The sequence below is a fragment of the Ochotona princeps genome, chromosome 15, assembly GCF_030435755.1.
Source record: "Ochotona princeps isolate mOchPri1 chromosome 15, mOchPri1.hap1, whole genome shotgun sequence".
NCBI lineage: Eukaryota > Metazoa > Chordata > Mammalia > Lagomorpha > Ochotonidae > Ochotona > Ochotona princeps.
In genome coordinates this window covers 45,453,575-45,468,476 of record NC_080846.1, presented here as the reverse complement: position 1 = coordinate 45,468,476, position 14,902 = coordinate 45,453,575, and the positions used below count along the sequence as shown (strand labels likewise).

The 14,902-nt window shown below is 43.9% G+C and overlaps 1 protein-coding gene across 2 annotated transcripts in view; it reads left to right on the top strand.

Moving 5' to 3' along the window:
- LTA4H (leukotriene A4 hydrolase) overlaps positions 1-8,451 on the top strand; it is a 39,816-nt gene extending 31,365 nt beyond the window's left edge. The window contains exons 15-19 of one of the 2 annotated variants that reach the window (XM_058673061.1): positions 597-651; positions 3,630-3,725; positions 5,678-5,760; positions 6,411-6,515; positions 8,174-8,451. In XM_058673061.1, coding sequence (XP_058529044.1) covers positions 597-651; positions 3,630-3,725; positions 5,678-5,760; positions 6,411-6,515; positions 8,174-8,291 — 457 coding nt within the window. In that variant the 3' untranslated portion in view covers positions 8,292-8,451. The remainder of the gene's footprint in view (positions 1-596; positions 652-3,629; positions 3,726-5,677; positions 5,761-6,410; positions 6,516-8,173) is intronic. The other variant, XM_058673062.1, reaches the window with a different exon arrangement.
- Positions 8,452-14,902: the final 6,451 nt, after the last annotated feature.

Here is a 14,902-nt window from a genome sequence, read left to right as displayed (position 1 = left end):
TGACTTTCAAATAAAAATTAAAATCTTTTTTTTAAAGATTTATTCATTTTTATTGGAAAGCCAGATATACAGAGAGGAGGAGAGACAGAGAGGAAGATCTTCCATCCGATGATTCACTCCCCAAGTGAGCGAAACGGGCCGGTGCTGCACCAATCCGAAGCCGGGAGCCAGGAACCTCTTCCAGGTCTCCCACACGGGTGCAGGGTCCCAAAGCCTTGGGCTGTCCTCAACTGCTTTCCCAGGCCACAAGCAGGGAGCTGGCTGGGAAGTGGAGCTGCCGGGATTAGAACCGGCGCCCATATGGGATCCCAGGGCGTTCAAGGCGAGGACTTTAGCCGTTAGGCCATGCCGCCGGGTCCAAAAAAATTAAAATCTTAAAAAAAAAAAAAAAAAAAAGCAGAACAGCCAGAATTAGAACTGTTATGCTTACGGGATGCTTACACCACACCACCTAACTCCACCTCACCAGCCCCCTTATGTTCTTTGTTTAAAAGGAGCCTAGAAATGTAAGTATGTCCTGAAACTTTTAAGCTACATTCATGCAAAAGAATGTGACCTTCTGTTAAGCAGTCTCGGTTATCTTTTCATCTTTGCAGTTACGACATGACTCTGACAAATGCTTGTATTGCTCTCAGTCAAAGATGGATCACAGTGAGTAGTAATGTGACTTTGACCTGTTCTTTGAATTGTACAAATAAGTTTTTGCTTGTGGAGGGAGGCTGGGTATGGATGCTTGGAGTGGTGAGTAGCTGTTAGGCAGAAAGACAGTTGAAAGTCACATTTGTCTAGGGTGATACTGTGTGCTTGCTGAGTGAATAAAATTTTCATGAAGGAAAAGGAAATGTTGATAGCAGTCATTCTGATTTTTCTTGTAGTTTTGGAACTCAGAAAAGAAAAAACAAAAATATTTTCATCTTACTCTTTCTTTTCTTTGTAAATCACTTCTAACATACTTTGAACATAGCAACTATCCATACCAGGTAGATAAACTGGTATTGGGTGACCAGTAATGCCAGCCGCTAGTGATGGGAGGAACTGGGGCACTTGTGCTGTGGCCTTAGCTTTGTCTACTTCTGCAAAATGTCCTAAAGAGGAGCTTCTTTATGGAGGTACCAAAACATAATCTTCAGAGGAACTGCAGTAAAGTAATCCCTGAACAAACAACAACAGAGAATTTGTGAGTCATTTTATTCCTATTATCTTAACACATTTAGAGGTCACCTTTAGAATCTTGTGTTTCAAGTGTCCCTCATACCCTTGACATGGGGCAGTTCATGTGGCAAAGGGACATGGGGAGTGTTGATTCCTCTGGGGACTCTGTTTATCATGGAGTACATATATGAAAACTTTTATGCTATTTGTTTACTTCCCTGTTTCTTTCACTAGACTGTGAGTTGAGTGAGAGCCAGAATTGCTTTCATTTACTTCTGTATTCCCAGTGCCAACCACATGTATTTGCTGTTGGATGTGTACATAAATTATTAGGGGGAAAACAGGGTGGAAAGATGGACCAGTCCCTGTCTGGACAGGACTTGATTGTCAGACTGTGGAATATGAAATGCAATCTGTAGGCAGCAGTGCCTCCATAAATGTTTTGAATTGCAAATGAAGTGATCAGAGTTGTGTATTAGGGCCATTAATCTAGAAGTATAGTGTCTAGGGCCAACCAAAATGGAAAAATTAGTAAGGAGGCCTGCTAAGAGGGTGTCATGATGTTTAGGGGAAAAAATGGAATGAATTTGGAATTACAACAGAGTACGGAAGGAAATAGTAAATAGATTTGAAAGATTTTTCAATTTTACTATTACCAGTAATAAAGAACTTGGAAACTGATTAAACATACAGAATAAGAAAGGGGAGTGGAAAGCCCTGGATACTAAGCGAACACATTCAGAGCCAGAAGAAGGAAAATAAAAGCATCTGGGAGCCAGAAACTAAACGAAGAGATCCTGTGGTTTTTATTAGAAATTGATGAATCAAAGAAGGCGGCCATTTGTCCATGTGTAGATGGAGCAAGCACATGGCAGAGGCCCTGTCTTTCAGCCACTGGGCCTTTTACATTTAAAGGTTTGAGAGTTTGGAGAAATGGGGAAGTTGGTGGACATTTCAACCTTGATAGGTGTTGCTGCCTGGGGGCTAGGTAGTTGGAAAGGAATGCACAGGGTGTGTTAGGGGGCGTGGGAGATGGGTCTTTTGAAATGCAGGGTAGGAGTTCCTGGTGGGGGATTCTCAATTTGCTATCCCAAAGACATAAGCTGAAGTGTGGGTCCTTGCCCCCTCAGGAAGTAAAACTATGACATCTTCTTGGAGAGTCTGATAGCATCACAATAAAGGTAGACCATGATTAACTGTTTATATTTTCAGGTTAAAATCCTTTTTGTTCTTTTGGAAGGAAGGAAATAAAATCTGAGTAGGCACATCTCAGAGAGGCAGGCTGTGCACACGTGCACGGCAGCTGTCCAGACTGTGTGTGGAATAGTTCTAGTTCAGATTGGAGGAACGGTTCGTGAGATGCTCTTGCTAAATAATTTGGAAAAATTTGATTATGTTTCTCCAAGAAGCAAATCTGGCACATCTTACCAAGATAACACTTTGCTCTTCTACCTGTGGCTGCCAGAACCAAAACTGGGAGATCTGAGACATGAAAGCATAGTTGGATAATGGGATGAGAGCATGCTAAGAGGTGTCTTAATTACTACACCAAATAATCATCCTTTGCATTTGTCAAATTAAAACAGAATTCTAACACACATGTTGGTAAGATATCCCATTTCTCACAATCTCTCAATGCTTTTCCCCATGACAGGTTTGTCAACCACATGAAACAAAGTTCAGGATTAAGTAGGGCACATGCCATGTTCAGGGATGAAGGAAGCCTTGGTCTGTGGTTTCATCAACTCATCATTGTGCCATTTTAAAGAATAATCAGCCTGGTTCTTCACTCACATTTTTTAAATTGTCCCATAAATCAGTTGACGCCCTTCTCTAATGTTTATTTGCTTTGGAAATCTATATTCCTTTAGTGGCACAAAGAATGTGAAAAGTTTCCTCCACCCATACTCCTAGTGGTTTAATATCTGTAAGCCATGTAGATGTTAGGAGTCGTGTCATTTTTTAAAGATTTATTTATTTTTGCTTAAAAGCCACAGTTACAGAGAGGGAGACAGAGACATAGCTCTTCCATCCACTAGGTCACTCCCCAAATAATTGGGATGACCGGAGCTGGGCTTATCTGAAGCCAGGAGCCAGGAGCTTCTTCCAGGTGTTCCACCTGGGCACAGGGGCTCAAGAACTTGGGCCATCTTCTGCTGCTTTCCCAGGCCATAAACAGGGAGCTAAATGGAAAGTGGAGCAGCTAGGACATGAACCAGTGCCCATATGGGATGCCGACGCAGCAGGTAGAGAATTTGTGTGCTACACCACCATGCTGGACCCATTATGTCATCTTTTAAGTTTTAGTAACTCAGTCTCAGGATTTGGGTAGCTCAGGCTTAAATTTCTTTTGCATAATCTTTCTATACCCATGTATTTGCCTTTCTAAAAAATTTGTAGCATTATACCAGATAAGCCAGTCAGTAGTATGAAGTTATACACAAGTGGAATAAGCAGGTGATATTTCTTTCTTTTAGGCCAAAGAAGAGGATTTAAATGCGTTCAGTGCCGCAGACCTGAAGGATCTCTCTTCTCATCAGCTGAACGAGTTTTTGGCACACGTGCTGCAGAGAGTAAGCACCGCCCAGAGCCTTAGGAAGGAAAGTAGACACAGGGCCATGGCATTTGTGTTGTCCTCATCTTAGAACAAAAATAATTCATGAGGAAACAAAACAGAAAATCGTTTATGACATTCAGTCATGGATTTAACAGCACACTGATTGAATGCTGACTGTGTTTAAAACAAGGTTGAATATAAAAATCTGTAGAATTTATATCCTGTCCTCACAAAGCTTCCAATCTAGTAGGAAGGGGAGTGAATGCATCGCATGCAGCATTTATCAAGAAAAGGAGCAGTATTGTAGTTACCATTTGGAAAGTCTTCTTAGTGGAGAAAGATTCCCTTCCACCTCAAGTCCTCCCAGAAGGCATTTTGAAAGAGTGGGGTCTGAGCTGGCAAGCGGGGACTGCAGTGGGAGGGAGCAGCTGTGGCCAGAACACACCTGAGTCCCCGGAGTGAGCACTGTGCAGGGCCAGGAGGCGGCTGAAGAAAACACTGGTGGATGGATGGGTTAGGAGCATCGGGGCAGATGAATCTGAAATGCAAAGCCATGATTTGTGGATTTTATTCAGGTCAGTCGGAAAGGATTTGAAAGATGCAAGGAAAGAGTCCCTTGGTGAAATGCTGGGTTTTTTTGAAAGCTAATCTATTGGGTGGTGTGACGTGGGTCTTGTGGTGAAGGTTACTGGGGACCTGGGGGAGGGTAGAGTGAGCTGCAGGGTCAGGAGACCAGAGAGACCACATGGAGGAGAGCGGCAGGGGGTGTGACAGACTGGCTTTGGGGGTTAACAAGAAGGAGACCAAACAGATATTAAAGTTTAAAATCCTGGTTACTGTCAGAGTACAGGATACAGAAAGGAGCCGCTGCCTTTCAGTGGGACATTAGAGAGGACTCAGGGCTGAAGACCCGTAAAGTGTGGAGGTGATTTGGAAATTGATACTGGCATGTGGAGGTAGCTTTGGAGACAACCATCAGAGTTAGTGAATCTGTTTGGGGGACATCAGGCCACCTGTCACTTCTGTGTGGCCCAGGACCAAAAAGGAGAGAAATTTCAGAAATGAGTTCTGGAAAAGCATGGAGCTTTAGAGGTGACTTTAGCCATGTGGCTTGCCAGAATGCATTTGAACTTGAGTGTGTCCACAAAGGGGGCCAATGGTCCAGAGGATTTGGGGTGGCCCTAGCAGTGAGTGCAAGCAGAGATGGTTAGTGAGTGTGGAGTGAGATGTGTATGACAGAAAGTGGCCATGGCCTTGGGAGTCATTGTGTGCCTCTGCAGTTCTCATAGTACCCTGAGACTGCCTGTCCTAACCAATCGACCAAACCCTTCTTTCTGTCCTTCACTCAAATGTGTCCTCTCTGGAGTGTGGGTTAAGAGGAGGGGGAGCATAAGAAGTCTGTGAACCGTTGGCTAAAGTTTGTATTTATATGGTAAATGTAATTCCCACCTCTGACCCAAGACAGGTTCTGTATTATTGATCAGATGCTCAGAGGTCATTCATTTCTATAAATACAGGAGTGAAGAACTGCTTTTACATAGGCCTGCAGATCATTTCCAAGAGAGTCCAGAGGGAACACACAAAGATAAAGCTGGGCAGACTCAGGAAATACCAAGGAGCTCAGAGAATAAATGTGAGATGTACAAGAAGCAGGGAAGAACTTGAAAGGAAAAGGATGTGAAAGGGATTCCCAAGATATACTAAACCATTTGGGGAGCATAATTCTCCTTTAATTCTGAAGTACCCCACAGAGTAAATCATGCCTCTGCTCTCCATAAACACATCCTTACCCAGAGGAAGCCTGCAAAAAATTTCCGTTTTTAGTACATACTTGCACTTTATTAGCTAACTGATTTCTGTATTATCGACCATTTAGGCTTTTAATCCAACTAAGACTTTTTCTCCAGCTCCTTTCTTCCAAGGAATCCTGTTGAAATGATACGTTATGCTTCTTTATTTTGCTCTTAGGCACCTCTTCCATTGGGGCACATAAAGCGAATGCAAGAGGTGTACAACTTGAATGCCATTAACAATTCTGAAATACGATTCAGGTACTACGTCATTTTAACTTGTCTCTGTGGAAGAAAGTATAAAAGAGTTTAAAAGGTGGTAAAAAGGGAAAGCGAGGTGCCAGACATCCATGGGGCCTGAGAAATCCTTGGCAAATATCCTCCACCTATATTGGTGACTGTAGTGCTACTTAAGGAGTAGTTGTAATATTTGTAAGAGGATAGCATTAGTCTATTATGTTAGACATTGCATTAAGCTTTTGTTGCCTTAAAAAGTCATTAGAATGAAGGGTTCAGTGGTTAAACACTTTCCCCAACCAGCCAAATTGAGTTTGAAGTAGATTCCTTAGAAACCTTTGATTCTGTTATGTATTATCTCCCTTAATTCAGTTTGTAGTGTGAGGCTTAAATCAGTCTAAGTTCTTCAGAAATGACATAAGGTACATGAGCACCTACACAATTCAAACTTCTTAAAACATATCTCTTGAAAACAACAGCTCCTCTTCCCTCTTTTTCTCCAGTTACTAAATTGTCCGTGTAAGGCTTTGAGATTCGTAGCGTGAAGGCAGTATCAAGTGGTGCGCAGTATAACTGATGGGATGGTGCAACTTTATAGAAGTGATGTTCAGGCTGCGGTGTCATTTTCTGCTTCCCACCATCTACCCTGCATCTCCTAACAATCCTCCTTACAGATGGTTACGGCTCTGCATTCAATCGAAGTGGGAGGAAGCAATTCCATTGGCTCTAAAAATGGCAACTGAACAGGGAAGAATGAAGTTTACACGGCCTTTATTCAAGTAAGAATCCAATCAAACTATGTTTTGAATCTATGTGAGGAACAGGGAGGATAATTTTAAATGTTTTTGTTATTGTTAAAATGATATCCAAGTGTTAGATTTTTTTCGAATCTTTTACAGTTCAAAGATACAACGTTGGAATAGAAATTCAGACGTTGCTATGTAACTTCATTGGCTGTTTCAGCAGCATTGCATGTGGAGTACCTGTATGGGCCAAATGGAATCAGACTCTGATCAAAAGGAGATAAGTCAGTCTTAGATACAAAGAAGGATTTAAAAAACAATCAAGTAACATTTAATTGGCAAGCAGGTGTGAAAAGAATCTGAAATTAGAGTCAAAGAAAAATGAGCAGATGAAGTCAGGTCTTTGGATTTAAATGCTGCTGAATAATTAATTGAAGTGTTCAGCACAATTTTTAATGAATTTTAGTATTTTCATGTTCTTGAAATCTTGTTTAAGAATAAGATTTTAAAAGTAATTGTTTTTTAAAGATTTATTCATTTTTATTGGAAAGTCAGATACAAAGAGAAGAGGAGAGACAGAAAGATCTTCCATACATTGATTCTCTCCCCAAGTGGCCGCCATGACCTGAGCTGAGCATATCTGAAACCAGGAACTTCTTCCAGGTCTCTCACATGGGCGCAGGGTCTCAAGGCTTTGGGCCGCCCTCTATTGCTTTCCCAGGCCACAAACTGAATGGGAAACAGGGCCACCAGGATACAAACTGGTGCCAATATTGGATCCTAGTGCATGCAAGGTGAAGACTTTAGCCACTAAGCTATTGCATTGAGCCCTAAAAGTACTTTTTGAAGATTTCTTTTATTTGGGAGAGTTACAGAAAAAGAGAAATCTTCCAGCTGCTAGTTCATTCGCAAAATGGCTGTTAACAGCCAGGGCTGTGCTAGGCCAAAGCCAGGAGCCAGAAGCTTTTTCTTGATCTCCCAGGGGCTTATGTAATCTTTCTCTGCTTTACTGCCACAGCACCAGCTCCCCCAGAAAGCCATTTTTTAGAAAGGCAGCCATAAGAGAGACTCTCAAACAGGGCTGAGACTTAGCTTGTAGGTGGGAGGACCCTGCTCAAGTAACCATGCTGCAGGGCACATTGGCGTCCATCAACCTTCTGGCCCTTCCCCGTGACCCCCAGCCCGACAGTGCCATATCTGTGGCAGTGCACGAGGCCTCAGATCTTGCAGCAGGGCCTCAGCCTCTCACTGGCTCAAACTCTGCCTTATTTGGCTGACCTTTGGCTGTCATTCATGCTCACATCCTTTAAAGAAAAGGTGGTTTTCAATTTAATTTTAGGTTTTTTTTTTTAATGTAGTAACTGTGGATGAGCACATCTCCGTGGGATGCAGTGATATTTAGATACCTTTTTATATAGTGTCATGGTCGACTTGGGCTATCAGTTGTTCATTCTCTCAAACACCTTTTCTCTGGGATCCTCCCCTCTAGCCCTGGAGTTAGGTGACACAGTCTCCCTGCTCTGTGTCCTGGAATATCAGAACTTAGTCCTGCTGTATGACGCAGCGCCCTTTGACATCATCGCACACATTGACGTAGATTCTTGTTCTTCCCCTGCCTCCTTTGGTCTCCCCTTCTGGATCGCCTCCCTGCCTCCATCTCTCCCACTCCCTCTCTTCCCTCTTTGTTTTTGCAGGGACCTTGCTGCCTTTGACAAGTCCCACGATCAAGCTGTGCAGACATACCTGGAGCACAGAGCCAGTATGCACCCTGTGACTGCCATGCTGGTAGGGAAGGATTTAAAAGTGGATTAAAGATCTGCCTCTGGCTTATTTTGGAGATTGGTTTTTTTAAGATTGAATTCCTAAAGAAACGGATACTTCAGTTTGCATTGTAGTTGAAAATGTCTTTTTAGGTTTGGGTTTTATTGAGTGTCCATGATTTTACTAAATAAAGTTGAACTGTCTTTTTTTTTTAAGTGATGACATGTTCTTTATAAATGTAGGAAAGGCTTAATCTTTTGATTTAGTAAGTTTTACTAAGTTTTAAAACTTTAAATGAGCTCCATGTTAGTTTCTTCTAGCATGATCACAAAATATGTCAGTTTGTACACATGTTCTTTCATTTGAATATGCTGCAAATTCAAAATTTAACACAATGAGGGTTTTGTTTTAAAAGAAAATTAAAACAGAACTTTCCTCTGCTGGTTTACTCCCCAAATGCCTCCAGTGGCCACAAATAGGCTGACTGATGAGAATTCAGCGTGTGTCTCCCACATGGATGGCAGGAATCCTCCATAAAGTCTGTGTTAGCAGGAAGCTGGAGCAAGGAATCAAAGCCAAAAATCAAACCTGGGGATTTTGCTGTGGACTGTGAGCATCTTAACCACTACGCTGAGTGCCTGTCCTGAATTTTGCTTTTGAAGTAACCCGAAACCTGAACACTCAGTTGGCATTTGCTCACTCCCCTCCTGTCACTTACCAAAATACCTCTGGTAGGAGCTCTCTGCTGTCTGTTCCTGGGTCCATCCTCCTGATCCAGGGGACTTCCCAGGCCCCTCTGTCGGGAACAGATGGCCGCCCTGAACCTCAGCCCCCCACCCCCAGTCCTTCTGGCGGCCTCTGCTCCTCGGGTGTCAGCAGAGACAGTTGATGGGCTTAGTGAAAGGCATGAAGAACCAAGCCACACACGAATGCAGTGCAGCACTGTCTAACTCATGGACTCACAGTTGGAGAACCACGGCCATATTCGTTAGGATTCTTTGCCAACAGCAGCAACCCAAATGGCTGGAAGTCAGAGAGGGAGGGCATTATTTGCAGGGCACAAGGTAGATGCTGAATACCACCTCTGTGATTCTCCTGTCTACTCTCAACTTTGCTGATGTGTTTTACACAGTCTGGATACCTGCCAGCTCTACTTTTGCAAATGATTCTTGCCACATAGACTGTCGCAATTCCAGATTCCCAGAGGTGAGATTCTGACTTGGGTTGGATCCACCCATGACCTAGTAAGTTCCAGCCATGAAGAATGGTGTCTTAAAAGTATGCGCATGGGTGTGTCTTCCACCAGATACCCTCCAAAAGTGCTCATGCAGTGTTCAAAGTCTTAATAAACTGAGAAGTGAATATCTGGAAGGTTGGACAGGTACCAAAAGGTCAAATTCCAGCCTAGCCCTAAAACCCTGTGTCGTCTGCCTTGTTTGTTCACCCTGACAGTCATTTCTTTCTGGAGAGTTGCCTACACTCTAATGGGATTCTGCTGCTCAGATTCTGGTCTCCCTTGTCTTCCCCACCAGGAATACCAGAGAAAGAGAATATTCAGTTCCCCTGTTATAATCACATTTCTGACAGATTGCATTTCAAGTCCATGTACATAGATAATGCTTTTAAAGGCTGCTTCTGCCCTGTGAGCTTAGGAGATAACTGGAAGCTACTGCCAGTTTTTCAGTTACCATTCAATGATACTGAAAGCCAGGAATGCCTGAGGGTGCTATGGAAGGAAAGGGGGCACTAGAGACAACTTACCCTACTTACAGGTTTATCTAAGGCCAGTTCAGGGGAGTTCATATTGATTTGGTCTAGCTAATAAGCATATGCAGAGTAGCTTTATGCTAGGTCAGGTGCAATTACTGGCTGAACAAAGATGAAGATTATTTATTTGAGAGAGATGGATCTTCCAACCCCTAACTCATTCCCCCTCTGTAGGCAGGGCTGGACGGAGCCAACAACCTAGAACTCTATCCAGGTCTCCCAGGTAGAACTCAGAAACTCAAGCATATGAGCCAGTACCCCCTGCCCTTTCCTGAGCAAGAAGCTAGGTCAAAATGAAGTAGGGCTCAAACTACAGTCCAGTTTGGAATGCAGCCATCCCAAGAGTGGCTTAACCCACTCACCACAGTATCCACACATTCAAGAAGTAATTCATTTTTTAAGATTTTCTGTTTTTATTTGGAAGGGTTGAGTTACAGAGAAGCAGAGACAAATAAGTCTTTCATCCATGGTTCACTTCGCAAATGGGCGTGACAACTGGAGCTGGGCTGATATGAAGCCAGAAATGAGCTTCTTCCAGATCTCCCACGTGGGTATAGGGGCCATAGGATTTGAGCCATCTTTTGCTGCTTTCCCAGGCCATAAGCAGGGAGCTAGATCGAAAGTGCAGCCGCTGGGATATGAACCAACACCTTTATGGGAAGCTGATGCTGCAGGCAGAGGCTTAGCATACTACACTACAGCACCAGCCCCAAGTAATTCCTATATGATGTTAAAGAAGAAGTGTTAAAATAGTTCATAAAAAGCAACTTGCCCTAACCAAAAGGTCAGGGTAAGTAGTCCCCAAAGGCCTTCTGGGTTTTAATAACATGATTTATAAGCAATATAAAATTATCAACTAAAACAACTTCAGATTTACTAAATTTGTTGAAAGCCACACTGAATGATTTTGTGGACATTCTGCAGCCCATGCTGGACTTTCCCTGCATGTGGTCCAAGCTCAGATTGAAGAAAACAAAAAATACCAAATGTGGAAAGTGTGTTTCAGGTGGGAAAATAATTAACGCGTTGTTCTGCAATGCCTAGGGCCTGCCTAGAATCCTCAGATAGCTGGGAGTTACTTGAGTTACTCAAAGTTTGTATCTGAAAGCTTTTTTCTCATGTCTAATGTCTGGCTTATTCAAAAGCTGGGCTCAGCATAATTGGGAGTGGGTAGTTTGCTGTTCTTGCAAGTCTGTATCACCAGACAGGAAGCACTATGAGAGTGGGGAATGTCTTCTTTCATCCCCAGCACTTGTTATGGACCTTAATACGTAACAAGGGCTCAAGAAATAGATGGTCATTTCAAAAGGTTCATGGCAAATGGAATTTAAAGTGTAATTTTTGGTGGGAAAAATTGAAACCCATGCATGCATGCTCAAAAAGTTTAAGAGAATGCAAGTATGAAAACTGCAAGGATTTCAACTTTTTGCACCCCAACTAAACAGCATGTATTTTTCTATTGAAGAAGCAGAGAGATGGTAAACAGAGCTCCCATGCATTCATTCACTCCCCAAACTCGTGTGAATATTGAGGCTGGCCTAGAGCTCGAGCCACATGATGGCGGGGATGCCAACTCCTAAGCCATCACCGTGACCTCCCAGGGTCTGTGGCAGCAGGGAGCTGGAGTCAGAATCCAGGCCAGGCGCTTAGTGGTTTCGTATAGTATAGAATTGGCTTTACCGGCATCATATCTACTCCAATTTAATCCCAATTTCTCCATAAACATTTTGAGCACCTTCGTGTTTGTTGGATGAGTAGATGGAAGAGGACAGAAAGTTAAGGTGGTTCTTGTCTAAAAGCTTCTGGCTTCTCAGCAGTGTAGGAGGTGGTATCTTCTGAGAAACAGCGGTGGATAATGGGAAGGTCCTAAGGGAGGGATGAAGGTTGTGGAAACAGGGAGAGGCATAAGGTACAGGACTCCATGGCAGGGTTGCCTTTGCTGTGATGATCCAGGGGATGCTTTTTACTCCAAGTGTAGGCATAAATGTAAGGTTGTAAAGAATTTTAAGGCCTAGCATGGTAGCCTAGTGGTTCAAGTCCATGCCTTGCATGTACTGGAATCCCATATGGGCACTGGTTCGTATCCCGGCTGCTCTACTTCCCATCCAGCTCCCTGCTTGTGGCCTGGGAAAACAGTGGAGGACTGCCCAATGCCTTGGGACCCTGCACCCATGTGGGAGACCCAGAGGAGGCTTCTGGCACCTGATTTCAGACTGGCTCAGCTCCGGCCATTGCAGCCACTTGGGAAATGAACCAGCGTGTGGAAGATCTTCCTTTCTGTCTCTCCTTCTCTCTGTAAATCTGTCTTTCCAATAAAAAGAAAAGAAATCTTTTTTTTTTTTGGTAAGAAGACTTTTAAAGTACTAGGAAAGATGGCTCAGGAGTACTATGAGGGGACCAGCTTCCTAGGACAGTAAATGAGGAAGGTGATGGGAAGTTTGGAGGGACAGAGGACTACCTGGAGGTTAGGTCCAAAGGCAGAGATGACTGAGGGAAAGGGAGAACTTGAAGACTGAAGGGCCATGGTCCGAGGATAGCATATTGGAGCCAAGAGCAGGTGTGTATGTCAAATATAGGTGATACCAGATTCCAGGCTGCGGTCAGGGTATGACTAGCTGAAGGACAAGTTTCAGTAAGGCTCTAGGAGGGGTAGCTCCTCATTTGTACAACTTTAGGAAGTTGTCATTAAATGTGGGTTTTTAGCTGGTTGGTTGGTATTTGTGAGAAACTGTCTATTCTCAATGACACCTCTGGACACAGACATCTACAAGTTGTGATTGCATTAATCAAATCTCTAGAAAATGACTTTTCACTAACGTGCTGCTTATTTAAAACATTGCTGAGTATGGGGTGGAGTGGGGGCTGCATTCTGGTCTGGACATGGCTGCAAATTCCCTTAGCAAAAGTGTGGACTGGGGCTGAGCACACCAAGCCAGGCCATACTCCAGCATCATCTGGTGCTCTGGAGAACCTGGGTAGATGTAGAAGGGACTAGGCCAGGTCTGTGTCCCTACTAAGCCATGTGTGAGCAGTGTCTGGGTATGGACGAACCTTGGCTGGGCTGAAACACCCAACAGTAAGAACCGGAATGGAGTGAAAGCCAGGCAGGAAAGGCCAGTGTTCCTATCAGGACAGGAGGTGGACTAAGTAGGGTTGGCCCATTGACCCAACAATATGTGCAAGATCTGGCATAGGAAGAGGTTCTGATGGAGGAGCTTGGGAAACTCCTCAGGCAGGACACAGTCCCTGTAGGTGAGTGCAAGAACCAGGATAGGGAGCAGCCCAGACCAGGCTAGAGAAAGATACCAACTGGCATACATTTGGCACAGGTCAGGGATGGATCAGGCTGAACCAGTTCACATCAGCCGCTGATGAATCCAAGCACTAGAATGGAGTGTGGGTAGGGCCTGGTATGGTCATGACACATATCAGTGCACATTATGGCTTGGACTAGGTACGGGCTGGGCCGGGCTAGGCTGGAAAGTAGGGCTCGTTGGTTGAACTAGGCTTCAATGCCCATTGACATGTATAAAAGCTGAATGGAATGTGGAACAGACTGGACAAGTCTGTTGTATGTACTGGCTGGCAAGCACGGGTACCAGGTTAGGGGGCACCCCTGATGGGGGTTATTGGGAGTTGCCCCGACTAGGTTGTAGCTCCTCCTGGTTTGCGAGAGGGCCGAGTGTGTGGAGGGAAGAATTAGGCTGCACTGCAACACCCATTGGTTCATATGGAAGACAGGCCTGGAAACAGAACTGACCCAGCAAATACAACCACCAGCATATGCATAAGCTGACTGGGGCGACCGACTGTGCTAGACCCTGTACTAGCATTCACACACAGGAATCAGGCCTGGAATCACTTCAGACGAAATTTCTTTGGGGAACACTCTAACTGAAATGTTAATCTCAGAACATCAATCATGAAGAGAATTGCAGGTTCCATGGTCTGACCATGGAGTGCATATGTCAAAGCTGGGCCTCCTCAGAGGCTCAGATGGAGCAGTGCACAGCATATCCAGGTGCACATGGGAGATATGGCAGTCCATCGGAACTTGCAGAGGACACCTGATACCACAACAGAGGACATAGAACAGAACAAATTGATCATCTGCCCCAGCCGTGTTGGCAGTTAATACCTGGGCAAACTGAGTCTATGGTGAACTATGTCAGCCAGTGAATTCTGGAGAGTTTTCATTGTGCTTGGAACGGTGAGATTGGCAGCAATTCAGAACTGTTGAATTATTTTTCTAAATTATTTATTATGTTGCATTATGTGACACAGTTTCATAGGCTCTGGAATTCCCCTATCTCCTCCCTGAGCCCTCCCACTATGGTGGATTCCTCCACCTTGCTGCAGTATTGCAGTTCAAATTAAGTCGAGATTCTTTCGTTGCAAACATATATCAAGCATAGAGTCCAGCATCTTATTGTCCAAATAAATTCACCAAACTGTTGAATTATTAAAGCCGCTTGAGCAATGCCCTCAGAGCATGCCTCGTGCTGGGGACCCTGGGGTGGGGTAGCAGGTTGGGTGTGGCTTCTCCCTGTATCTCCCTCCTTACCCCAGACACAGAAAAAAATAATAATGTGGAAACAATGGTCTTACCCACTTTCTTGTAGCCCTTGATCCTTTGTGCCCTAATCCACTATGTAAAGATTACCAAAATAAAATAATTATAACAAATAATAAATAAATAAAATTGTAGGGCCAGGATTTGCTCTAAAATAGACATCATGAATTACTACACTAGGGTTATATTATGGTCCCTCAACTTTTGGATAAGGGAACAGAAGCTGCTAACACACCTGTTGGAGATTGATACTCCAAGTTCCCGCAGGCTCATTTGTCCAGACAATGACCTTCAGTTGTGAAAATGCCCTCTGGCCACTGCG